Source organism: Acinonyx jubatus, chromosome A3, assembly GCF_027475565.1.
Source record: "Acinonyx jubatus isolate Ajub_Pintada_27869175 chromosome A3, VMU_Ajub_asm_v1.0, whole genome shotgun sequence".
NCBI classification, from domain to species: Eukaryota; Metazoa; Chordata; class Mammalia; order Carnivora; family Felidae; genus Acinonyx; species Acinonyx jubatus.
The window spans coordinates 106344404-106360894 of record NC_069388.1 but is presented as its reverse complement, the minus strand read 5'-3'; the positions used below and the strand labels follow the sequence as shown (position 1 = coordinate 106360894).

General features: G+C 35.1%; 1 protein-coding gene across 4 annotated transcripts in view; it reads right to left on the bottom strand.

Moving 5' to 3' along the window:
- The window catches only part of MAP4K3 (mitogen-activated protein kinase kinase kinase kinase 3), a 201002-nt gene that overhangs the window by 38388 nt on the left and 146123 nt on the right, over positions 1-16491 (bottom strand). For all 4 annotated transcript variants that reach the window (XR_008289566.1, XM_027033607.2, XM_027033608.2 and 1 more), the window contains 3 exons: positions 6946-7004; positions 1116-1154; positions 830-883 (listed from right to left, as the gene is read on the bottom strand). Coding sequence is in view for 3 of the 4 variants with exons in the window: in XM_027033607.2 (XP_026889408.1) it covers positions 830-883; positions 1116-1154; positions 6946-7004 (152 nt within the window). In the remaining variant the exon portion in view is untranslated. The remainder of the gene's footprint in view (positions 1-829; positions 884-1115; positions 1155-6945; positions 7005-16491) is intronic.

Genomic DNA, 16491 nt, shown 5'->3' with positions numbered 1-16491 from the left:
GTGCAGAGCTCAACGCAGGGCTCCATCTATGAACGGTGAGATCATGACCTGAGCTGAGATCAAGAGTTGGACGTTCAACCGACTGAGCCAACCAGGCACCCCTGTGGAAGCAGTTTTGGAATCAAGTAACAGGTATAGGCTGGAAGAGTTCTGAGGTACATGCTAGAAATATGGACGCTAACAATGATTTTGCTGAGAGAGAGAGCTGAAGAGAAAGTTTCCCTCTTCTTAGAGAATGCATCAATAACTACCAAGAGAATACTGGTAGAATGTACACATTAAAGGCCATTCTCCAGTGGAAATGGTGGAGGTCTGCAATGGAAATGATGACCACATTATTGGAAATGGGAGGAAAAGTGATCCTTGTCAGAGAGGTAGACAACTTGGCTGAATTGTGTTCATATTCTAATGTTTAGTGGAAGGTTAAATGAGGTCGTAAGAGTGAGGTCCTAGTTGGATAGGATTAGAGGCCTTCTACGAAAAGGGGAGAGAGGTTTCTCTCTCTGCGTGCATGCATGCATGCATGCGCTGATGATAGCCCATGTGAGAACATGGTGAAAAGACAACCATCTGCAGGCCGAAAGAGAACTCTCGCCAGGAACCAAACTGGCTAGCAGCTGGAGCCTGAACCTCCCAGCCTCCAGAGCTGTGAGACAACTTGCTGTTTAGACCACTTCTCCATGGTATTTTGTTAAGGTTGCCTGAGGTAACACAACCAGAACAGAGAAAGAAACTGTGATATAACCCATAATACTCTCAATATAAAGCTGTCAAACCTATGAAATCACATCAAATGACATCTTTTATGAAAAACAGAGAAAGAACTTACTGCTTGGATTCATCATCATCCCCTTCATCATCTTCTAAATGTGCCACGTGCCCTCTAAGGACAAAGGATAATTCCACTGTTACTAAATGGACTTCACCAAAATGGCTTAAGAAGAAATTTTACAAAGTGTAGGAAGGGCTACTGCAAGACAGCATTTTATTTCTGCAGCTTTACAGGATTCAGAATTAAACAACAAAACGTGAGGCTACATGACAGAGAAGGGGGCAAACAGACTCTACTCTCTGTGACAAAAAATATTTTAAGCTTAATTAAAAATCAAAATTACCGCTGATGTAATTCTTCTTCAACAGACTTCAGAAGACTCCTTAAAAGCAAAACAAAAAACAAAAAACAAAAAACAATGTGAATAAATAAGGAAAGGAATACCAAGTACATATTTTCATCATTTGAACATTAACCATAAATTTTTAAATTACTTTTTACTATTTTCTAACATCAGCTACAATGATCTCTATGCCACAGAACATCAAGTTATACTTAATAATATATCTGTATTTTCTGCTGTTAATGTCTTCATACATGTATTTGAAATGAACAAAATAAATCCTAATGTTTATTGAAAAATACCAGTTCAAACAGAGGACAACCCACCATGAAATGTCACAATAGGACTGACAAAACCATAATTGCAGGGTCATAGTCAGGGGTTTCCAGGATTCAAATTCTACCTGGAACATTTTACCTGACACCTGAAATTATATTTTCTTTTTCTTAAAATAAGGAAGGTGACACACTTTAAAAAAAAATCATGCTCTCAGGCAATCCTACAAAATGAAACTCAACATGTTGGATCTCTCTGCAAAAGCATGCATGCATGTGATGTGAATACATGAATGTAGTAGCACTTTGCTTTCACAGAAGACACTCACTTACCTGAGATATCTGTTCTCCAGTGGTGTACTGGCAAACACATTTACACTTTTGGGAGACTAAGCCTGTATCAGACCAGGTGTGAGGATTTTATCATTAGGAGCAAGTTATGAAACTTTGCTATTCAGGAATGTGAGAGAGAACTCACGGCATTCCTGAGTTCCCTTCCTTTTCGCTGCAAGTCCATGCAGCGAACCTCCTATGTTGCACTCTTCAAGCATAAAAACTCAGCAGCCTTCTTAAAGCCAACGGGATAGGGAGAAATATGGTTACTAATAGATTACTGAGGTAAAAGTGAGCCAACGGAAAATCTACTCTCCTCAAAAGGTAAGGCAATACCTTCTGATCATTTTTCCCACTGATATATATTGGAAAAAACTCCCCTTAGAATTGTCAAAACATAAAACCAGAGAAATTGAAAGGTAAAGTTAGCTGGTATGAGCAACAGAATACATTTTAGTCTTCAAATATTTTAATTAGGCCAGCTTACTAACAACCTAAGTATTAAAAAATGACAAAGCTCTAACTTGAGTGGTAAATGACATGGGAAGGCCATAAACTAATCGCAAATCCTACTCTGCAGATAAAAAAAATTGAGGTACTTCAGTCAAATGTATGATCTTATTCACAAAGCTCTTCAAGGGCTAGTTCTAGGGAGATGGGAGCTTCTGACTACGGGCAGGATCGTAAGTGATGCCAGCCTGTAAAGCAAAGACAGCCTGCATCTGAGTCCCGCCTCTGCCACTGTAAGCCGTGTGGACTTCAATAAGTACTATGATTTCCCATTGCTTCAGTTTCCATATCTGTAAAACAGGAATTATAACAGTACCTACATCAAAGCATTTATCGAAAGATACAATGAATATGGGTAAAATGCTTGGAATAGTAATTTAAAATACAGTAAGTACTCAATTCACATTTTCTTTATTATGATGGGCTATGCAACATTTCTTTAAACTAGCAATTCTAAGTGTGGTCTAGGGATCCCAGAGGTCCCTTGGCCTCCTGTAGGGGGTCTGCAAGAATAAAACTAGTTTCATAATACATATAATACAAAAAAGCATTTACCTTTTTCACTCTTAATTTTTTCATTGGGAATGAAACTCTGGAGTTTTCCAGAGGTTATAAGATACATGATAACACAACAGATTAGTAGCAGATATGAGAATTCAGCTGTCTTCTAATAAGCCAGATATTAAAGAGATTTGCAAAAAAATATAAAACAATGCCAATTTCCTTACTATTATTTTGTTTCAGAAAGATAGCTGTTTTTCATAAAAAATGTTATTAGTGGGCCGCAATAAAGTTTGTTGAATTACATGGACATATATAAAATCTATTAATGCAATTATTTGCTGCTTCTAAATCTCATGAGAGGAATTACATGGTGTTAGGTTTGAGGTGGCATTTAAATTGGTCCTTGATGAGAAATTTTTAAAAAATATTTATTTTTGTAGAGAGCGCAAGTGGGGTAGGGACAGAGAGAGGGGGGCAGAAGATCGGAAGCGGGCTCTGCGCTGACAGCCTGACAGCAGTGAACCTGACGTGGGGCTCGAACTCACAAACTGCAAAATCATGACCTGAGCCGAAGTCAGACGCTCAACCAACTGAGCCACTCAGGTGCCCCCATGAGGAATTTTAAACACACACACACAATGTGTTATTTATGATAACATGTAATGAGTATATTACTATTTTAAGTAAATAAATATTTTGAAAAGTTCTCAGTTTAAATTTCCAATACCGTAAATATTGACAGTTATAACACACATAAACAAAAGCTCTGGAGTCCTCAGTAATTTTTAAGAGTGTAAAGGGATCCTGAGACCAAAAATTTAGGAAGCACTGCTTTAAACTATGTTACCAAGTTAAATATAGTATCTCTGAACTGTATAGTGGGCTTTTATATCATTTTAGAAGATAGGAAAAAAATTTTTTTCTTAAGCACATGCCAGTATTCTGGGGGGGGTGCACCTCTTTTTCCAATAGAGAATATTCAGATTTGAAAACAATTAAGAAGTAAAGTAAAAATGTATTTTATTTTTCAATTACCATATTTAATTGGACTTACAGGGCATTCCACTTTTTAAAAAAGAATGTTCCCAGGAGTACTATGTTCTCCAAGAACAAGAGAGAAAGGCTGAATAAGAGAACACGGAAAAGCAGCTATGCTTTATTGTTAGGGACTCACGTATATTTTCAATTCATTTACTAGTATATCCCCTACTATGTGTTAACAGGTATTTTGTTAATAAACTTACAGAATTCATGAAGTGTTAATGAAAAGTAGGATATATGATTTGCTTCTCAGGCTTTATAAAAGAGAAAGTGAAACATGGCTAAATTTGCTAAGAGGTGCATTTATGGTAAATACTGTATCTTGTGAGCCCTGGGGAAAAGTAACACTGATTTAATCACCAAGATTGGGTGCTATACAATAAACCACTATTCACTGGTCCATGTGGATTCTTCTGTTACGGAATTTTTAGAAAGTAATGAATGAAGTAAAACAAAAATGATGCCCACAGATACTGAGTTACTAAGTCAGTCTAAAAACATTAGGAAATCTGGATGAAAATGTTAAAAATGGGGAACAATATGCAATCACAAATTTGATGAAAGTGAAGAAACTGACACAGGGAAGTGAAAAAAAAAAGAGAAAGAAAAACCCACAGCCAAAATATTTAGCATATTAAAATTAGCTAAGAAATTCACATGCTGGTTTCTGAAATCTTCTGAAATTGTCTAAGTAGCTAAAAACAATCTTTAAGTATTGTCCTGAGTATATCTGAAGACAAAACAAAAAATCTCCTATTTCTTTAAAACCAAAGAGCAGTTTTATTCACTCACATTCACTTGCTTTTATAATAAATTACTTGCTGAGTAAATACTACACAAATAAGGGCAATTAATAAGTATTTATTAAACCGTAACTGTCCTAAAAATGCTTTGCAATGATTATTACATTTCACCCTTAGCACCCTACAAGGCAGGGACTATTATAATCCCCATTTTACTAGAGAAAATTGAGGTAAATTTCTCAAAGTCACATAGCTTACAGGAAGAGACAGTTCTGACTCCAGATATGGCATTCACTACTACTACACTCAACTGTGCTAGGAACTGTGTAATTCAAGTTACTTTTTTCACCATTATTTAAGTCTTTAGAAGAGAATTTAAGTTATCTCTAGAATCTTTGCTCTACATTAAAAACAAGCAGAAATAATTTAGTTTTCTTTTAAAAATAGTATTTTGTTGGTTTTAAATAATCAGAAAAGTTGACCCCAACAACAGCATTCAAGAGAAAAGAAAACTCAGTTTAAGTCAAAATACATATTCTATTAAAAAAAAAAAAAAAACACCTACACCCTATCTTAGTTCTTGTATGGTCTGGAATAGGTAGAAACCCATAAATGGAAATCTGTCTGCCTGATCACCTATGGAGAAAGCAGGAAATCCTGTGAGTTTTAAAACACTGCCTGGTCACAAGAATAAAGCAGACATATCAGTACAGTAAGAGAAGTGCTACATCCATGCTCATGTCACATGTATGTATATACCTGTACACGAAACACAGCCAAAGGTCAAATTTTTGGCCAACCTACCTTGCCAGTGATTCGTTATATAGAATACAGTTCCTTAAGCAGGGATCCAATTAATCAAAAAATGAAGGTTGGGCAAATTATTAACATTTTACCTAGCCAAAGTAACTATATACTATGAAAATGTCTAACAATCAGATATTAGACAATGGGAACTAAGGAATCTGGAAAAGCATTTAGTGATGGGCCATATTTCTTTTTTGCATTTTTGCTAGTATATAATTTAAAAATATATTTAAAATGAACCAAAAAAGTGTAAATGGAATTTTTCTCCGAATCATCCACTGTCTCTTAAAATACACCAAAATTTGCTAACAAGGTCCTTAAAACTGGTGACCTTATATTAAGACAAAATAATAAAAAAAGCACTTCAGAATTTTTATTTGCTAACCACTATCAGACAAACCTTCCTTTGCTGTCCATTAATGAATCAGGAGAGATTATAAATAGCACACAGTTACTATTTAGATAAAATCTCATTTTTCTATCAGGGAAATTGTATGCCTTTTTCCCATTTTAGGAAACTTAAATCAGGTTAATTAAAAACAAATTCATCGTATGTAATTGAAATGCAGCTTAAATCCAAACTAATGCATTTCTCTAGGCGGTCATTCAAAGTCTCTTCTCTGTGTTGAGAAAAGATAGAGTATTTAAATTAAACATTTAGTCTAAAAAAAGGAGACACGATTTTGCATTGTCTTTAAATCTGAACTACTGTCTTCAGTCATCGTTCCTCAACTGCTTAAACTATGGATGTATATATATTTTTCAACTCTGTAATGTATAAGTGAAATTATATGTTGCAATTTTAAGATGTTCTGATTGTTAAAACAATATCTACATTGCTGAGAGATTTTGACAATTTAAATAGTATTTCCTTACATATTAGATTTTATAATGGTAATTTCTCCAGGAACTCAGAAAATGAGAATCTACAAAGAACAGCAGAGTCCTGTCCCCTTACTCTGCTGAGGACTATGAACAACTTAAATTGTTACTCCTTGTAAGCTGCCTTTTCACCACAGTGCTATACCACCTAGACAGTGCCTGGTGTACAGGAGAGGCCTTGAATAATTGTTCTATTTACTTCTTGCATGAATTGATAATTCTGAAGACAGCAGATGCATTTTAACTACTATCTCCTTTTTGGAAAGCTCTTAACAACTAAAAAGTTAGAATAAAGAGTTCTAAACACTGTGAATATTTTCAGCTATTTTCAGAGCCAACACACCTGGGATATGTACCAAAGCAAGTTTTGTAAGGAATAAACAGGCCAATCTTAAAAATAAAATAAAAAAATTCTGAAACATGTATCGTCTTCAGTTGGAATGTACTTCGTTTTCTCTAACAAGTAAGGCTACAAAGTAGCTTGATATAAAACACATAATGTCTCCATTATGACAATTACTGACTAAATGATTAGCAAGGTAGCAATGAAGAAAAGTTGAAAGCGTATTATAAAAACATATCTACCAGACTAATACAATTTACTTCTGGAAATATTAACATATTTTTCTATATTAAATATGTAATAAAATGCACAAGATATATGTAATAAATTAAAATATAAAGCAACTTAATTATTCTTGAATATAAATTTAATTTAAAAAGAACTTTACTTACTTGTTTGCACCCAAAAAGTAACTACCTTGGTGTCCTTGCCCATATTCTAGTTGTAGATCCTAATAGTACAAAATGATGTATTTAGCAAAATAGTAGTATATCACAAATCATAATACACAAATATATATATTTTAAAAGAGAAACCCCAGACTGCAAATAAATCTGTATTGCTATATGTTCTTTAAAAAAAAGGTATGGTAGGACTTCCAACAATAAAAGATGTCAGAAGTTTGTAGTTGTAGTTTACGTATTTTATTATTTAAGTTCAGTATTTTTCTGGGAACTTGTTTGAATAATATATGTAAGTTTCATTCATGGTTATTGCTTTCTTAGTTAAAATTTGCAAAAAAACCCCCAGTTTTTAGAAAGAAAAATGCTCAAATAAGGTATTTAATAGCAAAGCTATAATGAAGCAAAAAAATTACAGAAGAGAACAAGCAACAAAAATCTTGACTTTGTATAGAAGATCTGCAATAATTATGTATTTATACACATTCACACACTTCTATTGTTGCTTCAGGCAGGTAATAATTTTTAAACATATAGAATAGGTGCTCTTTTTAAGTAAATTGTATAGATGAACATGGGCAAGGTTGCAAATTACACTTAAAGGGCTTTGAATAATTTTTTAAAGAGCTAAGTAGTGAAACTTCAAAGGAGTATTACTAAGGCAGTTCCTTAACTAAACGTTTCCACTGAATGCTATGGGTTGTAGGCTTAAGAACTGAAATTTAAAGGGGTAACAACATAAATGCTCAACTCAAACGCCTTCTTGAGGAAAAAACTGTTTTCCAACAACTATGGAAAGTACAAGGTAAAGCTTCCTTTCTCCCCTTAAGTCACTGTATTTCAAGCATGATTTTAACAATAAAGGGGAATATTTAACATTTAAAATGAGTTTTATTTTCATCAGAATATAGAATAAAGTGTTTTCTAATACACAACGTATCGCCAGATGCACAGTCAGGACTTAATGCAAAAGACACCTCCTTGGAGGAGGCTTCCAAGACTGTACAGGAAGGAAGGTGCAACCTTTCCCATGTCTTCATGGCATTGAATACACAGTTCTCCTCTAGCACTTAAACTGCCTTTTAATTAATTTATTAACCAGTTTATAAAAACAGAAACCAGTCTGTGAGCTCCTCAAAACAGGAAAATTGTTACGTCCATCTTTCTTCCCTACAGGCCCAAAGTCTAGAATAGCACCTACCACACACTAACCAGGCCCTTAAAACAAATTCTTGTTCCAATGCCAGTAGTTCATTTTCCTGCAAGCAGATAACTAACACTCCAGCCTCATTAAGATACACAAATTCTAGATCACAAAAATACTAAGCCTAGGAACATAAGAACTCTAAACGATACATTACATTTAAGTAAAAAGCACTTTAACATTTAAGTACTCCAAGACCTGTCAAAATAAAAATCCTGGTTTAGACAAGATTCAAATCTTGTCTTCTTCAATATTTGCGTTCTTTCATGCATAATAAATGTTCTTACTAGTGACAGAAAAGAGAATACATCAAAAACAGTAAGATTAGTCAACCATCATCACACTGGTATCACATGAAATTCTAGTGCAAAAGGATACCTGTTCTATTTAATTCATAATGATATTAATAGGATGCTATCACTGCTACCGTAAGACTGCTACACAATTATTATGCTGTACAACTGAAGTGGTCATGACTTTGAACAGGAACCTTTAATCTTTGGAATTCAGCAGAGAGAAGTCCTAATCTCAATGAATACACTCCTAAATTCAAGTTTTTTTCTTCAGCTACAGGTAACGTCCCTCCTCTACCACACCAGCAATCTCTTTAGTCAACATAATCTCTTAAGGCCCTAATCAAATGATGGCGTCTAAAAGTGTTCTACATTTGTGCAGAATGGCAATAGCTTCTGTTATATAAACACACATGTGGCTGTTGTAGGAACAGTCATCTTATGGTACATGACAATTGCCGGGTTGATGACAATGATTTAAAAAAATCCATTGAGATTAGCAAGGTATTTAGGAAGGTAAGAGTCTAAAATAACAAATGCAGTATTTTAATAGAAAATTGTACATAGGTTCATAAGCAAAATAACATTCAGGCCAGGGAGAAGTTGTAGATATATCCAAGTGTGGTGATTAAATGTGCCACGTGTCAAACACTACCAGGAAAGCTAAAATAAAAGGGGGCTTATTCTTTATTAATTCCTTCTCTATAAATCAAGTTATGTTTTTAGCAACTATGGAACAAAAACAATGTGCTAGGAATCCAATCAGGTAAAAGAATTACACTAAGTCCTCTAGTAAGTACTGAATCTCAGGTAATTCAACTATTATTTACCAACCACCTATTATATGGCAGGGATTCAGACAGTAAATCATACAAGAAAAATGAGAAAAAAAAGGAAAGGAAAAAAAGTAAAACTTGGGCAAAGTTAGTAGCCATTTATATATCTTTAGAACATTCTAAGAAAGACTGATTTAAAACATTTATCAAAAAGTACTTGGAAGCTATTCTGTAATAGAAAAATGCTACCAAAATTATGCTTGGAAAAGCACTCAAGATAACCCTAGATGACAGTAAAACATAGCAATCTTTTATAAGCTAAATAAGAACACATTTGAACATGCCAAGAGAAACATAAGGGAATTAGTAACAAATGAGGCATCAAGTTATTAATGAAGGACAATGTTTAGCTACACAGTAAAGTCAAACAAGTAACAACATGGGCTGAAAACATGCAATAGCCTTATATAGATTTGATCTGAACAGCTCAAACAAAAATTGAAGATGGTTACTCTAGCCCAATGAAAATAGCTTTTTGGGTCAGAAAATCCTAACTTCAGTTTTAATGAATGGGGAAGTATTTCTAAGCGCAGGATAGAGCCAGAAAGCACTGAAAAAGATAAAGGATAGAACATGGAACATGGGAAAGGGAAAATACATGTTCAAGAAAATCTTTTTATTGTTTTCTTTTTTGTAAACCCTGTGTCAGGCTGCAAAGCCTACATCTGATGAGAAAATAGCAGGAAGTTAACAGAACTGATATAGCTGGCTACAAAAATATAAAAGAAAAAATATGTTAGCAATATATTTTAATCAACAAAAAAGGGAACAGCTCAAGAGAATTTCTTTCCTCATCAGAAAATGAGAAAATTATGATTTGGATAAGGTCATTTTAAGATACCTTTTAATACAGCAATTTACACAAGTAAAAACGGATTGAATCTTGGACAAATCAAAAAAGACTTTCTTAAAACGAGAAGCAAGTGAGGTCAGAACACTAACAGATAAATGCTAAACAGTATTCATGACTCTTACATGATGAACTCGGACATGAAGATCAAGCAGGGTAGGTTTGCCAATGTAGAAAATGTCCTATTGTTGTGCAAAATAAATGAGTTCTCCTAAGAAACTGTCTTCATATATATTAGGTAAGAAAAGTAGCTACATCATATAAATTTAATAGTAATAGTTTAACAAATTTAAAATAAACAGAAGTTGACATTTACTGTTTCTCTTCCAGAATAAATTTATTTTTAGACTTTATTAAATTTTGACCTAATTCAGGGCTTTATTTTTAACTTTTATCTATTTATTTTTTATTTATTTTTTAAGTTTACATCCAAGTTAATCAGCATATAGTGCAACAATGATTTCAGGAGTAGATTCCTTAATGCCCCTTTCCCATTTAGCCCATTCCCCCTCCTACAACTCCTCTAGCAACCCTCTGTTTGTTCTCTATATTTAAGAGTCTCTTATGTTTTGTCCCCCTCCCTGTTTTTATATTCTTTTTGCTTCCCTTAGGTTCACCTGTTTTGTACCTTAAAGTCCTCACATGAGTGAAGTCATATGATATTGGTCTTTCTCTAATTTCGCTTAGCATAATACCCTCTATTTCCATCCACATACTTGCGAATGGCAAGAATTCATTCTTTTTGATTGCCGAGTAATACTCCATTGTATATATATACTACATCTTCTTTATTCATCCATCAATGGACATTTGGGCTCTTTCCATTGACTCTTGCTATTGCTGAGTGTGCTACTATTGCACACTATTGGCTATTGCTGATAGTGCTACTATAAACATTGGGGTGCATGTGCCCCTTTGAAACAGCAGACCCGTATCCCGTGGATAAATACCTAGTAGTGCAATTGCTGGGTTGTAGGGTAGTTCTATTTTCAATTTTTTGAGGAACCTCCATACTGTTTTCCAGAGTGGCTGCACCAGTCTGCATCCCCATCAGAAGTGCAAAAGAGATCCTCTTTCTCTGCATCTTCGCCAACATCTGTTGTTGCCTGAGTTGTTAATGTTAGCCATTCTGACAGGTGTGAGGTGGTACCTCTTCATGGTTTTGATTTGTACTTCCCTGATGATGAGTGATGTTGAGTTTTTCATGTGTCGGTTGGCCATCTGGATGTCTTCTTTGGAAAGGTATCTATTCATGTCTTTCGCCCATTTCTTCACTGGATTATTTGTTTTTTGGGTGTTGAGTTTGATAAGTTCTTTATAGATTTTGGATACTAACCCTTTCTCTACTATATCATTTGCAAATATCTTCTCCCATTCTGTCGGTTCCCTTTTAGTTTGGCTGATTGTTTCCTTCGTTGTGCAGAAGCTTTTTATTTTGATGAGGCCCCAATAGTTCATTTTTGCCTTTGTTTCCCTCGCCTCCAGAGAAGTGTCGAGTAAGACGTTGCTGCGGCAAGATCAAAGAGGTTTTTGCCTGCTTTCTCCTTGAGGATTTTGATGGCTTCCTGTTTTACATTGAGGTCTTTCATCCATTTTGAGTTTATTTTTGTGTCTGGTGGTCCAGGTTCATTTTTCTGCATGTCGCATCCAGTTTTCCCAGCACCACTTGCTGAAGACACTGTCTTTATTCCGTTGGATATTCTTGTCTGCTTTGTCAAAGATTAGACGGCCATATGTTTGTGGGTCCATTTTTGGGTTCTCTATTCTGTTCCATTGATCTGACTGTCTGTCTTTGTGCCAGTACCATACAGCTTTGTAATACGGCTTTAAGTCCGTAATTCAGGGGTTTCTTAAAAGTACTTTTGTTATTTACTGATAATGATCAATTGGGTATACCTTTCTGACATATTTGTTTTTTTTTTAAGTAAGCTCCATGCCCAGCATGGAGCCCAATGCGGGGCTTGAATTCATGACTGGGATCGAGACCTGAGTTGAGACCAAGCTGGACACTTAACTGAGTGAGCCACCTAGGCACCCCTTTCTGACATGTTTTAAATTATAATTTAAATTTTTTATTCTTACTTTTTCAAGTATACCATAACTTTCTTCAGAACAAAGACTATGTTACTACTTCTGTTCCTCCACACCAATTAACATGTTTTCCATATAATTAACTTTAAATATATTTTTCATTATTGTATAGGCTAAAATACCCAGAAAAACTGGGCAAATTAGAAAAAATTGGCATCAATTAAACAGGTGTATAATTTTTTAATCTAAAGACAGTACGTTAGATAAACCCATTTTTATGGTTATGGGCAAAACTCTTACTATTGCTTTAATAATATATATTTTTTCACCAACATATCCTAAGTATTATCATTCCTCCATGAAATAAATATAAAAATGATTAAGGATATGTTTACATTTCTTTTTTTAATTTTTATTTTTTTCCACATTGGTAAATATGTATCTACTGTATTATTCTTTTTTTGAAATTTAAACTCAAGTTATTTAACCTGTATGTAGTATTGGTTTCAGGAGTAGAATTTAGGGATTCATCACTTACATATAATACCCTTATCTCAACAGTGCCCTCCTTAAGGTCCATCAGCCATTAGTCCATCCCCCATCCACCTTCCCTCCAGCAAACTTTAGTTTGTTCTCTGTATTTAAAAGTCCTTTATGGTTTGCCTCCTTCTCTGTTTTTATCTTATTTTTCCTTCTCTTTTCCTATGTTCATCTGTTTTGTTTCTTAAATTCCACATATCAGTGAAATCATATGGTATTTGTCTTTCTCTGACTGACTTATTTCGCTTAGCATAATACACCTTAGTTCCCTCCATGTTGTTGAAAATGGTTACGATTTCATTCTTTTTTATCACAGGATAGTATTCCATTGTATATATGTATATATCACATCTTCTTTATCCATTTGTCAGCTGATGGACATTTGGGCTATTTCCCTAATTGGCTATTGTTGATAGTGCTGCTATAAACATTGGGGTGCATGTGCTCCTTCAGCATTTTTGCAGCCTTTGGATAAATACCTAGTAGTGCAATTGCTGGGTTGTAGGGCAGTTCTATTTTTAATTTTCTGAGGAACCACCACACTGTTTTCCAGAGTGGACACACCAGTTTGCATTCCCACCAACAGAGCAAAAGGGTTCCCCTTTCTCCTTATCATCACCAACATCTGATGTTACCTGAGTTAATTTTAGCCATTCTGACAGGTGTGAGGTGGTATCTTATTGTAGTTTTGATTTGTATTTCCCTGATGATGAGTGACGCTGAGCACCTTTTCATGTGTCTGCTGGATGTCTGTGTCATCTGGATGTCTTATTTGGAAAAGTGTCAATGCATGTCTTCTGCCCATTTCTTCATTGGATTATTATTTTTTGGTTTATTATTGGTATATTTGGTTTATTATGAATTATTATTCATTGTTTTTTTGGGTGTTGAGATTGATAAATTCTTTATAGATTTTGGATACTAACCCTTTATCCAATATGTCATTTGCAAATATCTTTTCCCATTCCAAACTCGTCCTATGAAGCCAGCATTACCTTGATTCCAAAACCAAAGACCTCACTAAAAAGGAGAATTACAGGTCAATCTTTCTGATAAACCTGGATGCAAAAATTCTCAACAAGATACTAGCAAATCGAATTCAACAGTACATTAAAAGAATTATTCACCATGATCAAGTGGGATTTATTCCTCGGTACTGGGCTCGTTCAATATTTGCCAATCAATCACGATATACCACATTAATAAAAGAAAGGGAAGAACCATTATGACCCTCTCAACAGATGCAGAAAAAACATTTAACAAAATACAGCATCCTTTCTTGATTAAAACCCTCAAGAAATTAAGGACAGGGGTGCCTGGTGGCTCAGTTGGTAAAACGTCTGACTTTGGCTCAGGTCATGATCTCATTGTGAGTTCAAGTGCCGTGCTGGACTCTGTGCTGACAGCTCAGAGTCTAGAGCCTGCTTCTGATTCTCTCTCTATCAAAAACAAACAAACAAACAAACAAACATTAAAAAAAAAGACATTAGAGACAGAAGGAACATACCTCAGCATCATAAAAGCCATATATGAAAGACCCACAGTTAATATCATCCTCAATGGAGAAAAATTGAGAGCTTTCCTAAGGTCAGGAACATGACAGGGATGTCCACTCTCACCTGGAAGTCCTAACCTCAACAATCAGACCACAAAAAGAAATAAAACACATACAAATTGGCAAGGAAGAAGTCAAACTTTCACTCTTCGCAGATAATATGATACTCTGTGGAAAACACGAAAGACTCCACCAAAAAATTGCTAGAATGGATACATGAATTTAGCAAAGTCACAGGATATAAAATCAACATACAGAAATTGGTTGCAGTGGGGTGCCTGGGTGGCTCAGTCAATTAAGCCTCTGACTCTTGATTTCAGCTCAGGTCATGATCTCACAGTTCATGGTATCAAGCCCCACGTTGGGCTCTGTGCTGACAGTGCTGAGCCTGCTTGGATTCTCTTTCTCTCTCTCTTTCCCCTGCTTACACTCTCTCTCCCTCTCTAAAAATAAACTTAAAAAAAAAATCGGTTGCATTTCTATACACCAATTATGAAGGAGCAGAAAGAGAAATCAAGGAATTGACCCCATTTACAACTGCACCAATAACTGGAAGACACCTAGGAAGAAACCTGATCAGAGAGAAAAGATCTGTATGATGAGAACTACAGAGAGCTTATCAAAGAAACTGAAGAAGACACAAATAAATGGATAAACATTCCATGCTCATGGACTGGAAGAACAAATATTGTTAAAATGTTGATACTACCCAAAGCAATCTACACATTCAATGCAATCCCTATCAAAATTAACACTAGTATTCTTCGCAGAGCTAGAACAATTCCAAAATTTGTATGGAATCAGAAAAGACCCCAAATAGCTGAATTAATGTTGAAAAAGAAAACCAAAGCTGGAGGCATCACAATTATTCCAGACTTTAAACTGCATTACAAAGCTGTAATCATCAAGACAGTATGGTACTGGTGCAAAAACAGATACAAAGATCAATGGAACAGAATAGAGATCCCAGAAATGGACCCACAAACGTATGGCCAACTAATCTTCGACAAAGCAGGAAAGAATATCCAATGGTAAAAAGACAGTCTCTTCAGTAAATGGTGCTGGGAAAACTGGACAGCAGAAGAATAAGACTGGACCACTTTCTTATACCATACACAGAAATAAATTCAAAATGGATGAAAGACCTAAATGTAAGCCAGGAAACCATCAAAATACTACGGGAGAAAACAGGGAGCAACTTCTTTGACCTCAGCCGCTGCAACTCCTACCTAGAGATATGCCTCTGGAGACAAGGGAAACAAAAGCAAAAACAAACTACTGGGACCTCATAAAAAGTTTTTTTTTTTTTTTAAACTCAAGTACAATCGACATCTATTACATTAGTTGTAGGTATACAAATAGTGATCTAGACCTCTCTATTCATTATGCTGTGCTCACCACAACTGCACTACCATCTATCATCAGACCACATTCTTACAATACCACAGACTATATTCCTTATGTTGTACCTTTTATCCCTGTGACTAATTCATTCGGTAACTGGAAGCCTGTACCTCCTACTCCTCTTCATCCATTCTGCCCATCTCCTCCCCCCTCCCCTCTGGCAACTACCAGCTTGTTCTCTTTATTTATGGACCTGCTCCTGGGTTTTTTGTTTGATTGATTGTTTTGGCTTATCTGTTCATTTGCTTTTTGTTTTTTAGATTCCACATATAAGTGAAATCATAGGGTATTTGTCTTTCTCTGACTTATTTCACTTAGCATACCTTCTAGGTCCGTCCATGTTGTTGCAAATGGAAAGATCTTATTTTTTGTTATTGCTGAGTTAATTAATATTCCATTGTATATATATACATCTTCATCCATTCATTTATCTACACTTAAGTTTCAACATCCTGGCTACTGTAAATAATGCTGCAATAAACAGAGGGGTGTGCATGTATCTTTTTGAATTAGTGTTTTCATTTTCTTTGGGTAAATACCCAGTAATGTGATTACTGGATAATATGGTATCTCTAATTTTCATTTTTTTAGAAACCTCCACACTGTTTTCCATAGTGGCTACACTAATTTGCATTCCCACTAACAGTGCACAAGGGTTCCTTTTTTATCCATATGCTTGCCAACACTTATTATTTCTTGACTTTTTGATTTTAGCCATTCTGACAGGTGTGAGGTGATATCTCATTGTGGTTTTGACTTGCATTTGCTTGATGATTAGTGCTGTTGGCCATCTTTTCATGGGTTTGTTGGCCAAAATGTCTATT